The sequence below is a fragment of the Anabrus simplex genome, chromosome 1 (assembly GCF_040414725.1).
Source record: "Anabrus simplex isolate iqAnaSimp1 chromosome 1, ASM4041472v1, whole genome shotgun sequence".
NCBI lineage: Eukaryota > Metazoa > Arthropoda > Insecta > Orthoptera > Tettigoniidae > Anabrus > Anabrus simplex.
Genome location: NC_090265.1, coordinates 673,594,005 through 673,607,400, shown reverse-complemented (window position 1 = coordinate 673,607,400; position 13,396 = coordinate 673,594,005). Strand labels below are relative to the sequence as shown.

Here is a 13,396-nt window from a genome sequence, read left to right as displayed (position 1 = left end):
TTCTCCGCCTCTCTTGTGAACGCTTGCTGCGTTGCCTGAGACGGGAAGATGAGACTCCAATGTTCGAATAAATGGGCTATCATTGAGCCACTCCTGACAACTCGATTTTGGACTTCTTCCGTAAACTTTACTCCGAAGGAGCAGCCAAAACCCCTATCCACTCTAAACAGGCAGTTAAGTAAATGAATATCATCCTTCCAGAGTTACTGATGTTCATTAAACACAAATGAACAATTTCTATATCAAGTTCTACAGCAGACAGGTCATTTTCGAATTTGAGACGATTGTAGAACTAACAGAGGTAAACACTTGTGAACATTTAAACCATCTAGCAATCGCGAATGTTCATCATGAGAAGTCCTACTTTTTGGGCATGGATTGTCCAGCTAATCACTTCATTTCTAGGGCAGAGATACCGTACTTAAGGCAACATTTGCTGTGAAAGTGTCAAACTGAATAGTTTTATTTGCGTGAAATAAGCCTGCAGTTGTGCAATGTGTAATACTAATACAGAGGCCTCGTCTCGAGTTTGAATGAATAATGTACGCCTCTAGTATTCAGGTACGTGTACCTACAGTAGCCGTCAGGTTCTGTACTTAAACCACTCATTCGTGTACCTACCAGTAGTGATGGGCAACGCTCTCACTCGAGACTGACGTCGCAGATCTCGAGACACTCGCGAGAATCCCGAGACCGATCCCCCTGTAGCGCTAGCTGTGCGACGTACCAGTAACTACGACTGTAAACTTGATAGTATATCATTGGTAGTTATTGCGTGAAATAACGTTCTCTTATGAAAACGTGTGAGCCAATACATTTTGTCAAAAACCTGGAAAAGTACTGCATGTTCAACTATGAACCATTAACTAAAGTGGAAACAGAATGTCAGCATCTTAAACTGTTCACGACTTATTTGGGGTGGACATCTTAGGTGAATAACAATGCCTAATTTGTGAATAACTGTAGACAGGATGTACGCCTACTTGGATACTAGAGGCGTGCATTATTCGAACCTGAGACAGGGAAAGGGTGCTTTTCTACATATGCAACCCCCATTACACATGAGTGGAACGTGTAATCTAAAATGCCCGACTTTGATCCAGTTCTTTCAGCAGGGGTGATTGTCAACGCTCTCGAGACCGATTGTCGTGTGCTGCGAGCTGTGCGACGTCCAAGTAACTACGAGTGTAAGCTTGATAGTTATCATCAGCAGTTCTCACATGGAAACGTGTGTGACGATAAATTTTGTCAAAATCCTATGGAAGCACTGCATGTTGAACTATGAGCTCGTTACCATTAACGAAAGTGAATACAGAATGCCAGTATCTTAAACTGTTCACGAGTTATGTCAGGTGGACTTCTTAGCTGAATAACCCGTATAATTTGTTAATAAATGTTATTAGGATGCAATCGTACCTGGATGCCTCACATTCGTTGTCGGCAGGGTAGTTTCTTGTGATTCAGACCGGGCCGGAGGTGTTTGTGACGATTCCTCTTCATTGATATTATGCGTTTGTAAGTGCCGGATCATCCCAGAAGTATTTCTGCCGATGTATTTTACTTCTTTTGAATAAGCAACACAGCGGGCTGTGCTTTGTGACATCTCTTAAAAATAACTGACATCCACGACTTACGTTGCGTTTCGGACATCGTCTTCGAGTTGTCACGTACAATTCGACACAGTCCACATTGCACTGTCATATATCTAAGTACCTACCTAATTATGACGCGAATACTCTATAGCAATGTAGGCCGCTATTAGCCGTGGGCGACTAGTTGGGCCACTAGTTGTCAGTGGATTTAAGTACCGGGCGATCAGTGGCGCAACTTGTGAATACTTGCTCGGTTCATAGCGGGGAATAGTCAGTTGAGAGAATGGCGTCCTACGAAGAACTACTTACTTCTTGCTCTTCTATTAAAATGGAAAAACCGAAGGGTTCGGAAAGTGCGGAAATATCCTATATTCGTTTTTCGGCTGACAAGAGGATTATATTATACATTGACTATCTAAATGAGGATGACAGTAAACTTTTCAATTACCTGCGGGTGTCAAAGTCGTTATTTTGCGATCTGTTTGGCCACATGAAAGAAGAAATAACGGGAAATGACATAGGACTAAACAAATGTTTTCCAGTTGAGCTGTAATTCACTAATAGAGCCATGTAATGGATCAATGGTACTTGTAAATGTAAACGATTACAGAATTTATATGGGTATTACATACTGTATTTCCATATAAGAGTAGTAGGCCCTAAACGTTTTATAATACACACCGGGCGAGTTGGCTGAGCGGTTAGGAGCGCACAGCTGTGAGCTTGCATCCGGGAGATAGTGGGTTCGAATCCAACTGTAGGCAGCCCTGAAGATGGTTTTCCGTGGTTTCCCATTTTTACACCAGGCAAATTCTGGGGCTGTACCTTAATAAAGGCCACGGCCGCTTCCTTCCAACTCTTGACCATTTCCTATCCCCTCGTCCTCGTAAGACCTATCTGTGTCGGTGCGACGTAAAGTCACTAGCAAAAAAAAAAAAAATTAAATTATAATACTCACCTAAAGTTCTTTAAAATGCTATTCCAAGAATTCAGCGTTTTTGTCACTGTAGGCCTAAGCTTCAGTTCTGAAATCCCAAGTGACCGGTTTTCATTCTAAGTTAAAAACGGTCTTCACTATTTATTTGACTTTCAAATTATTTTGCCATCTTCTTCATTTGCTGTTGTAGTTTATTTGATGTCTCGATGTACAATAAATAAACTATCACAATAAGTAAAATATTCACTCTGCCACAGCACGAAACCAAACAAGGTAATGAAGAAAGATAATGGTTAGGTGGATCGTTGGCTCAATTGCGTTCCATCTTCCGCATTACGTCAAGCTGGTGTCAGAACACGAACTTCAGTGACGTTTGCGTATGCGCGGGGAGGTGCATCGGGCGACTAGTTGCGCCACTAGTCGCCCGCGGCTAATAGGCTCCATTTGGTCCAATGGTCCGTGACTCGCCATTTATAAAATAATAAAAAAGCCATTGTTCCGATTAATTTGTACGAGAGTACTTATTCCACTAATTTTGACACCTTTTGGTACTTGCTGGCATGTATACGTTTACATGCAAGTCAATATAACAGACCCCAAAAACAGATGCACCCAAGTTTCATGCGAATTTTCATCTCTACAAGGTCCTAGAAGGAAATTAGAAAGAACCTCACACTGTTTGCATTTCCAACTGCTTGTTTATTAAGGCCATCTGATGCAATAACAGCAATTCTCCATTACGAAGTGGACCACCAGAAGGCATGTAGACTTCTTCCTTATAACCAGAACATTAAGGGAAATCTCACAAGGTTAAGGAGCATTTAAAGGAATTTCCTTTTTTTGGTAATATGAATAAGTAAAAAACTAAATTTTAATCTTTATATTAATGACTATATACAATGAAAAATTCAACTACACATCAGTTTTCTTGGAATAATGGAAGGTATACTACAGAAATTTACAATTACAAGTCCTTTCATTAGAAGCCACTTTGAACAAGTTCAGCATTTGCACAACTGTCTTGGAAAGACAGATTACTTTGGAGTTTGTGCCTTATCTCCCTTGGCACTTTGTTTTGGAACTTGGGTGACAGCAGGGGCTCGTACTTGGGTGATCGGGACAACACGCTCCCCTTCAGGTTGAGGCAAAGCCTAAACAAAAAAGTAATAAGGAATCAGTTTGTTATGAGAAACACGATTAAAATACTGATACATACATACATTTTCATTATAGACTTATGCCTTTCAGCGTTCAGTCTGCAAGCCTCCGTGAATTTACTAAACGTCGCCACAATCCTCGATCTGCAACTAGTGTTGTGGCCTCACTTAGTTCTATACCTCTTATCTTTAAATCGTTAGAAACCGAGTCTAACCATCGTCGTCTTGGTCTACCTCTACTTCTCTTACCCTCCATAGCAGAGTCCTCCATTCGTCTCACATGGCCCCACCACCGAAGCTGGTTTATGCGTACAGCTTCATCCATCAAGTTCATTCCTAATTTATCCTTTATCTCCTCATTCCGAGTACCCTCCTGCCATTGTTCCCACCTGTTTGTACCAGCAATCATTCTTGCTACTTTCATGTCTGTTACTTCTAACTTATGAATAAGATATCCTGAGTCCACCCAGCTTTCGCTCCCGTAAAGCAAAGTTGGTCTGAAAACAGACCGATGTAAAGATAGTTTCGTCTGCGAGCTCACTTCCTTCTTACAGAACACTTGATCGCAACTGCGAGCTCACTGCATTAGCTTTACTACACCTTGATTCAATCTCACTATATTACCATCCTGGGAGAATACACAACCTAAATACTTGAAACTATCGACCTGTTCTAGCTTTGTATCACCAATCTGACATTCAATTCTGTTGAATTTCTTACCTACCGACATCAATTTGGTCTTCGAGAGGCTAATTTTCATACCATACTCATTGCACCTATTTCCAAGTTCTAAGACATTAGACTGCAGGCTTTCGGCACAATCTGCCATTAAGACCAAGTCCTCAGCATAGGCCAGACTGCTTACTACATTTCCACCTAACTGAATCCCTCCCTGCCATGTTATACCTTTCAGCAGATGATCCATGTAAACTACGAACAGCAAAGTTGAAAGATCACAGCCTTGTCTAACCCCTGTAAGTACCCAGAACCAAGAACTCATTACTGAATGAAAATGTGCATACCTTGCGCGGTGCTTCAATAGTGAGGATCCCATCTGAAGTGAGTTTGGATGTAACTGTACTAGGGTCAACATCCTCGGGCAATGTGTACCGTCTCTGGAATTCGCGAGAGATGAATCCGTGCTCGTCTGGTCTCTCTTCGTGCTTTCCTTCAACCAGGACAGAATTTCCTACAGTCTTGACAACAATTTCCTCCGGTTTGAATTGTTGCACATCAATGTTTGCCTGGAAGAAGGAAATAGGCTAAGCAATTTGTCGAAATTTAACCAGATCATTATACGTGTTTAAATAAGCAATACCACCTTACCCGGAATCCATCCTTATCGCACTGAATGTTTGACACGCCACTGTCACGGGGAGCCATTCGACGCCACGGTCTCAAGTACATGGGGTTAAGTTGTGGAAACAGCACTTCTTCGTCGAAGAGGCCCAGTCCAAAGTTTTGATCGAAGAGCGATCTTGGGCGGAAAACGTCCCAGCCGCCAAAGAAGTCATTCATGATGTATGGAGCAAGAGACATCTGGAACAGTTAAGAACTTTCTAATAACAATTTAGACTGATTGTGGTTACCGTTGGCCTGATGCAGCACTTGCTGTTAGAGGAAAGTGAAAGTAATCGAAATATAATTTGAACGCATTAGGTCGCATATTACGTACATAGTACGTGTTGAGGAAATGTAAGTAACGAAAAAGTCAACCGGACACCAGCGGGATCCGCACCCATAGTTCAATTGGTAAGTAACCAATACGAATTTGGGAGGTTGTGGGTTCTTCAACACGCACTAGGTATGTAATACACGACCTAGTAGGTTGAAAGTATTTCGATTACAATGCGGTCGTAAACATTAAATATTTATTGAAAATGAAAGATTCAAAATCTCTGACCTGGCTAGGAATTGACCCCAGGGCCTTTCGAATGAAGACCATTCAGCCAAGGAGACAGACTAGAGAGTGATCAATAGAGATTGGATTGAAGTGGACGTTCCTTTAGACCTGTATACATTTTAGTTACCAATACGCGAGTTTGAAACAAATGCGCAGAAGTCGGTTATGTCAAAACATCTCCCAAGTACCAATTAGAAAAGAAAGGTTGATTTAAATTTTGTGCCGATTGTTTTATTTATGAGCTGGGAACTTTCCAGCTTATTTGTATTGGGAAGAGTACTTATTACATGCTATCATATGAATTGAGAAATGTTATGAAATAAAAATGCAGCTTAACATTTATGTGCCGAAGGCACGTTGAAAGAGCAAACTTGAGTAGCCAGGTCTAAACACAAGATCCTACAGGATCCCTGCACTAGAGCAGTCGGGCCTATTGGGCAAGGGGAGCACTGTAATGGGTAACGATATATCGTTTGTTAGAGGAGCTGGAAGGAAGTGAACACACCTAGTCGATTGTGAGAAAAGGAAATTGGCATCCCAGACCCGTCATGAAAGTGATTAAGCCCCCCCCCCTTCAAATAAAAATTAAACCGTATGAGCAAGTACTACAGCAATTAGTCTAAAACAAGTCTGGCCCCGCGGTGAAGGAGGCAACGCGTCCGCCTGTCACCTGGCGGCCCCGGTTTCGATTCCCGGCTCGGTCAGGAGTTTTCAATGTAATGATTAATATCCCTGGTATTTGTATCTTTCCTTCCTCACACACAACATTCCACATAACCGGCATTCCAATTTCACGCAGGTTCATACAATATGGTGCCAACAGGGGCAAAAGATCCAAACGAGTCCAAGCCCCGACCAAAAAGCATTAAAAAAGCCTAGTAACAATGCAATACTGTCAAATTGTATAAACATGGAGATTATCTCAAGACTTCAAAATAACGTTTAGGTTTTACTTGACCTCCTTCGCGGTTTAACAACTGAACTGCTGAATTCCGAACTATACACCTCTTAGTTGTTCGTACTTAAAATTCGTACATACATTTTTTAGTTACTGCACAACTACACTCTGTAACCGATACGTAAGTCTCACCATAATTTATTCGATTACAAGACAAAAGTATACAAACATTAAATTAAAAACTGTTCAAATAAAGTTTGAAAAATATAAAACCACAAGTGATAAGCCTGTTATCACCTTCACGCAAATAACTGACCGACTTCTTGTCGAATAATTTGTGATAAAAATTGAAATGTTCAGCAAAATTCGTACATAATACAATCTCAAATTCACTATATATGAAATAAGCATTTTTCCGATAATTTGGTATAGATTTTCATTGTTTGGATTATTTTTAAATAATTTGGCGCAGGTAATTTGTGACGACACTGTTGCGGTGTCGCGAGAGACGGCAAGAGCAGATGATGTTTACAGCTGTATACAATTATAACAAATGCTACTAGATAGAACCAAGTGGCAATTATTGCTCTACGCCGAACTGTAAAACAACCTATATCGACTTATTCTACACAACCGCCCTGGCCAGTCCCATTATGCCAGATACAAGAAATCCGCAGTCTGTTTCCGCGGGTCACGAATAGAACGAAGTCCCCCACCTAGCGGCGAGGATAGGAATTGTGCCGGTTGGCGAAGCCTGTCGCACTCCTCTGGGGCAATAATTAATAAAAGATAGATGATATGATATATTTGAGTGTGTTGCTGGAATGAAATATGACAAGAAAAACCGGAGTACCCGGAGATAAACCTATCAAGCCTCCGCTGTGTCCAGCACAAATCTCACATGGAATGACCGGGATTTGAACCTCTGATCCCAGGGGTGAAATGCCGGTGCACTGCCGCCTGAGCCACGGAGGCTGTGACATTAGGCTAGATATAAAGCATATTACGCGCACCTTTCAGTGATACAAGGCCACCCTATAATTTTTTTTTGTACTAGTACTGTTCACACAGTAAAGCAAAACTATAGAAATCATGCTAGGAACAAGATTCACATCGAGAAATGTTAAAGTCTAATGTGTGTTTGGCACAGATTGCTTAAAATAATGAAGGTTTAGAAACTGCATATCGATCATATTATCGATTCAATTTAGATTTCATTTGCATTCAGTTGGCAGTATTACCGGAACCGGGAGAGCTTGATCTGAAAATTTAGACGAGTCTTGATGACTTAACAAGGCCTTTGGTTGAATAGTGTTCAGGTTTTGAGTATTCCCTGACAGGTTCAGACTTTAGCCACGCCTGGTTATTTTCCTTTTACAATTTGCCCTCCTGTACGTCACACCGACACAGATAGGCCTTATGGCGACGATGGATAGGAAATTAAATGGTGTATTGCTTTTAGTGCCGGAAGTGTACGAGGACTTTTCCGGTCGCCAGGTGCAGTTCTTTTCACCTAACTCCCGTAGGTTACCTGCGCGTCGTGATGATTTAATGAAAACACACACACCCAGCCCCGCGCTAGTGAAATTAACCAATCAAGGTTAAAATTGCCGACCCTGCCAGGAATCGAACCAAGGATTCCTGCGACCAAAGGTCAGGACACTAACCATTTAGCCATGGAGCCGGACGGTGGGATAGGACTGGAAAAGGAAGCAGTCGTGTCCTTAATTAAGGTATATTTGCATGTGTGGAAATGGAAAACTACGGAAAACTCATGTTCAGGGCTGCGTACAGTGGGATTGAAATATACAATCTTCCGAATTCATCATCGCAGCATTTGCATTAATTTTAAGAGCCAGGCGCACACAGATTTCAGTTTTTTGCGAGGCAAACGCAAAAGGCGCTATTGGATTGATCCCATCACAAACAAAAAGTACTAAAATGAAAGTTGTCGAAGTTTTAAGGAGACTTGTGCGATTCTAACTGAAGTTTTTCATGCATTATCTAATGGATTAAATAAGTTCCTGATTAATGCAAGTGATACGACCAAAAGGTGCATACAAAAAGAAAATGAAAGCGATTGTACGACCCTCGATGGACGTACGAATATCGAGAACTACATCGAAATGATAGCCTGTGTGCGCAGTCTAAGAGACTCATTGCCTGTCTAAGACAGTCGCCTTAATGTACAGCCCCAGCATATGCCTGGTGAGAAAACTGCAAAACCACTGAAAATAATCTTTAGTGTACCGACGGTGGTATTCGAACGCACCATCTCCCGAACGTCAACGCATAGCTATTTGACGCTAACCGCACGACCAAACACATCTCTGTATATTGGGTCGGCGACAGGAACGGCATGCGACCGTAAAACGGAGTGCAGTCCACGAGGGTGACGGGAACAGCACCGGGGACCCAGCAACGAGTGCTTTGTTAACACCGTTTTGATAGTTACATTTTTTAAAGGTCTTATGGCGACGATGGGCGAGGAAAGGTGGGGTGAGGAGGAGTCGGTAATGGCATTAAGGTACAGCCCCAGCATTTGCCTGGTGAGAAAATGGGAATTCACGGAAAACCATCTTAAGGGCTGTCGACAGTGGGGCTCGAACCCGCTATCTCCTGGATGCAAACTCACAGAACACCATAACCAGGACATCGTCATTCCTAAGTTCAAAATCCTCATCACCTCGACATTAAATTCTAGGACTGGTCACCAGTAGCGTAGCCTGATTCAAGGATGGCGGGGTTATAGTCTTCAAAATGATAGAACATAATTAGGGCGCTTGTGCGGGTGTGATGCGCGCATGCACGGGCGTCATAAGGACACTGATACAACTAAATTATATTGATATTCAAACTTCAGTACGTTACAACATAGAACAAACAATATGAGCAAAGTGAATAGCTCTACGGCGAATGGTGTGTTTAAATTACAGTCGAAAATCCAACTTTCGGGGCTTCTTAGAAAATAGATTCAAAAGATCAGTTTCTGTTCATTTTCGTACGGCAATAGGGGTATGACAGTTGGGTGGACAGAATCTTAGTGCTAAGGTATTATCCGCGAAACGTTTAGTGATGCTTCGTTTTACGGGGCGAGGAGGAAGGACGGGGGTTACCCCGGTTCCGGTAATACTGCCAACTCCATGTATAGTAGACTAATTCTGCGCATTTAGTTATTTATATTTTAGTCACGGAAAACTATGAAAATTTATATATAGTGCAAAATGTGGACATTTCGGGTTACGGTACAGAAGGCGGCTATCGCCAGTTCACTCGTAGGCGCCGTCATATGCTGTTAAATATGTCCATTAGGGTACAAGGAAGGAGTAGAGGTGCGAAAATACTAGGTTTTTGTATTATTACCTGCCATATGGAACACTGAAGAGGGCACTATATAGGACTAGTAGCGGAACATTTTTCTCAGAAGAAAAAGTTGAATTACATATCATTTGGGATATTCCCATCACATTTCCTAAGCAGTGTATGATTATGGCACAAAATCGAGCTCGTTGGTCCGCTTTTGTTACGTTTATATATACGCGTGTGCCAACGGCCAGTAGATGTCTAATGCACCGGTGCACGCCCAGCTCAGGTATAATGCGTACGAGCATACCGTTTCAGTTTTTTAAAACCGCCATTCTAAAACTATCCCTGTTCTATTAACCGTTTCGTGTCGTCAGTTATGAGTCATAGAGAAAGGAAAGGGGCAATCTTAGTCCGCTTTCTTATCAGCCCATATTTTTCGCTACTGGAATAAAATAGGGTAGGGGTTGGTTTTCTCATCCTTCAGCAAACAAATTGTTCTTCTCAAGGAGAATGTAAAAGTATCCATATTGCAAAAAGAGCAGCAAACAGCTAATCGTTACAGTGAAAAATCTGCGGTTTAGATTTAATTGCTTTCATTGTTTTAAATGAATTTGAAAAGCATAAGATAGTCGTATTGTGTTACCGAGGCAAGCGAGTTCATACTTATTTAGTACGAGTAGGGGGTACACATGATTCACAAGTCAAGAAAAATGAAATCAACGAAGTATTTTTACCGGTGCGCAATAAAAATAAGCACGATGATTCTTACAAGGTATCTCCCGAACCTGTGAACAGTGAATCAAGAGAATGAATAACTTGCAAGCACCGATGGATTCACTGCAGTTCTGACCATGATCGCCCGATTATTGGATATTACCTCAGAAAAATCCTTTCTTTTAGATAATAGAGCAGCTTTAGACGAAAAATAAAATGCTGGGTTGTAGTGTGTGCCAAGAGTTTACAAGTTTAGGACCAGAAATACGGATGGGAATGAAATTTCTTCGGAGTGGATCAGCAGCATAATGCGTAAATCTCAAGATACGTACACAGAGTGTGAAATTGAGTTCATGAAGTCCGGGCGAATACCACCACCTTTAAAGAGTAGTGATTATATCCATCAAAATTATTCTAAGAAAATTTTGAGAAATATCGGCCCATTTAAATACGACGTAGGTACACGAAGGATCCTTTACGACGAAAGGTTCAAATTGAAAGAAACGAAAATCACAAACTGATCCAGTAGGTACAGCCCATATGTATTATAAAATCCGCAAAATTGCAATATGAGAAGCTTTAACTACTCACCTTGGTTCGATAGAAAAGTGAAGTCCCGTAACAGCAAGCGAATTCTTCAAAGTGAACTCGCACCGAGCAATCTCAAACAATAATATTATCTTACTACTGTCACACTTATATACGCACAATGATCTATTATCTGGAATATACTAGACAGAGGCACAACGACTTTGGGTTCTTCTGCGAAAGAATCTCTCAGAACTTTCTACACCGTTCCATCCGCGCAGCTGTTTGCAGCCATCGACGGTCAGTGACATCACACGTACTCAAAGCTGATTCGCTGAAATGCATTCGAGCCCCCACGTCAGCTATGAAATAGGGGAGCGGGAAGCGAAGAAGGGAATTTCTTGGCGGGAGGGAAGAAGGACTTTTTTTTGCTGGGGGCTTAACGTCACACCGACACAGATAGGTCTTATGGCGACGATGGGATAGGAAAGGCCTAGGAGTTGGAAGGAAGCGGCCGTGGCCTTAATTAAGGTACAGCCCCAGTATTTGCCTGGTGTGAAAAAAGGGAAGAAAGATTTGACAGAAACACATTTTTTTCTTTTTTTTGCTAGGAGTTTTACGTCGCACCGACACAGATAGGTCTTATGGCGACGATAGGATAGGAAAGGCCTAGGAGTTGGAAGGAAGCGGCCGTGGCCTTAATTAAGGTACAGCCCCAGCATTTGCCTGGTGTGAAAATGGGAAACCACGGAAAACCATCTTCAGGGCTGCCGATAGTGGGATTCGAACCTACTATCTCCCGGATGCAAGCTCACAGTTGCGCGCCTCTACGCGCACGGCCAACTCGCCCGGTAGAAACACAATTAAGAGAAATGTTAATACGTAGCATGCCCCAATATACGGTTTTTTTAAAAGTTTTATTTTGACTTAGACCATGAGATCATGCAGTGAGCCCGAAAGGTGCATTAATATGGTGGGGTAAGTTATTTACGCCATTTGAAGATGAATATGAATGTCTATGTCAGTTTATTCGGGAACAATTTTCGATTTTGGTATGGAATTATGATACATTAGCCGTCGTACGCATCCTTTTGTCATCAGTTGCGTGTAGGTGGAAGGACTGACAGTGAAAAGTACACAACAACCGTAGAAACCATATTAAATAAAGATAACTTTGAGTGTTATTGTTTTCGTTTGCCCATTTTCCGCATTACGGAACTATTTACATCCTTAACACGGCAGAAACTCAAAAGATATGTCCTGAAAGAACCAGTCTTAACAATCAGCTGTACTATTTCTACAAATCCTGGCTCAAAATTTTATTTGGTAATAAATGGGTTCTGAGAAGGAGCATCATTACAACTGTACTGACCGAGCAAGCGTCCGCGGGGTTAGGATCGTGCAGTAATCAGCTTGCATTCGAGAAATAATGGATTCGAATCCCACTGCCGGCAGCCCTGAAGATGGTTTTCCGTGGCTGTAACTCGATTAACGCAACTAACGGCTCCTGTCCCATCGTCACCATAAGACCTCTCTGTGTCTGTGCGACGTAAACCAGCTTGTAAAAATAACCCCCTTCTAGGCAAATTACTAAACTTCTTTTATATGATCCTCGATTGGGTATCTTAGTTACAGATTTAATTATAACGTACGATCAGTGGCGTAGCATTGAAGCAGGCCTCCAGGGGGCCCGCTGACTTTAAATAAATAAATAAATAAATTAGAATGTCATTCTGCACGGGAGTGAGCTTGAATTAGGATGTTCTTGTAAAATGGGTTGAAAAATGTCGTTTTTACCATTTGTAAGTAATAGAATTGTCGACTGGTTGCATCATGCTGCAATAATAATAATAATAATAATAATAATAATAATAATAATAATAATAATAATAATAATAATAATAATAATAATAATAATAATAATAATATGTTAAACTTAGCACAGCAACACGAGTGGGACGGTCTCTCACAAAACTCTGAAAAAGGGAATTCCCTTGTCAACACTTGTAGCTGACTTAAGCTCCTAGTAGATCAATCATAGATCGTAGGGGTATCAGGCTTATGGAAGGGGTTTATGTGTTTCCAAATCTTCGCGTTTTTCTTTCTTCCGCTGAACGAACGTTTTCGAAACTGAAACTTACAAAAACTTTCAAGTTGGCATAACCTAGGACAGACTCCATAAACTGAGCCTGCTTAGCATCGAATGTAAAAGGAATAAATTAATTAATACAATTGCATCCCAGAAATCACACCGCATGGTGTAGTTTCATAATATTGGGTTTCCGGCTCCGTGGCTAAATGGTTAGGGTGCTGGCCTTTGGTTACAGGGGTCCCGGATTCGATTCCTGACAGGGTCGAGAA

General features: G+C 41.6%; 1 protein-coding gene across 1 annotated transcript; it reads right to left on the bottom strand.

Annotated features, from left to right (window-relative positions):
* Positions 1-3,391: 3,391 nt before the first annotated feature.
* Positions 3,392-11,300, bottom strand: LOC137496875 (alpha-crystallin B chain-like). The gene is made up of 4 exons (XM_068227241.1): positions 11,099-11,300; positions 5,013-5,225; positions 4,709-4,930; positions 3,392-3,680 (listed from the first exon to the last, which is right to left on the bottom strand). Exons 2-4 carry the CDS (start codon positions 5,223-5,225, stop codon positions 3,564-3,566), a joined length of 552 nt encoding a protein of 183 aa, XP_068083342.1. The 5' UTR covers positions 11,099-11,300; the 3' UTR covers positions 3,392-3,563.
* Between the last annotated feature and the right edge of the window lie 2,096 nt (positions 11,301-13,396).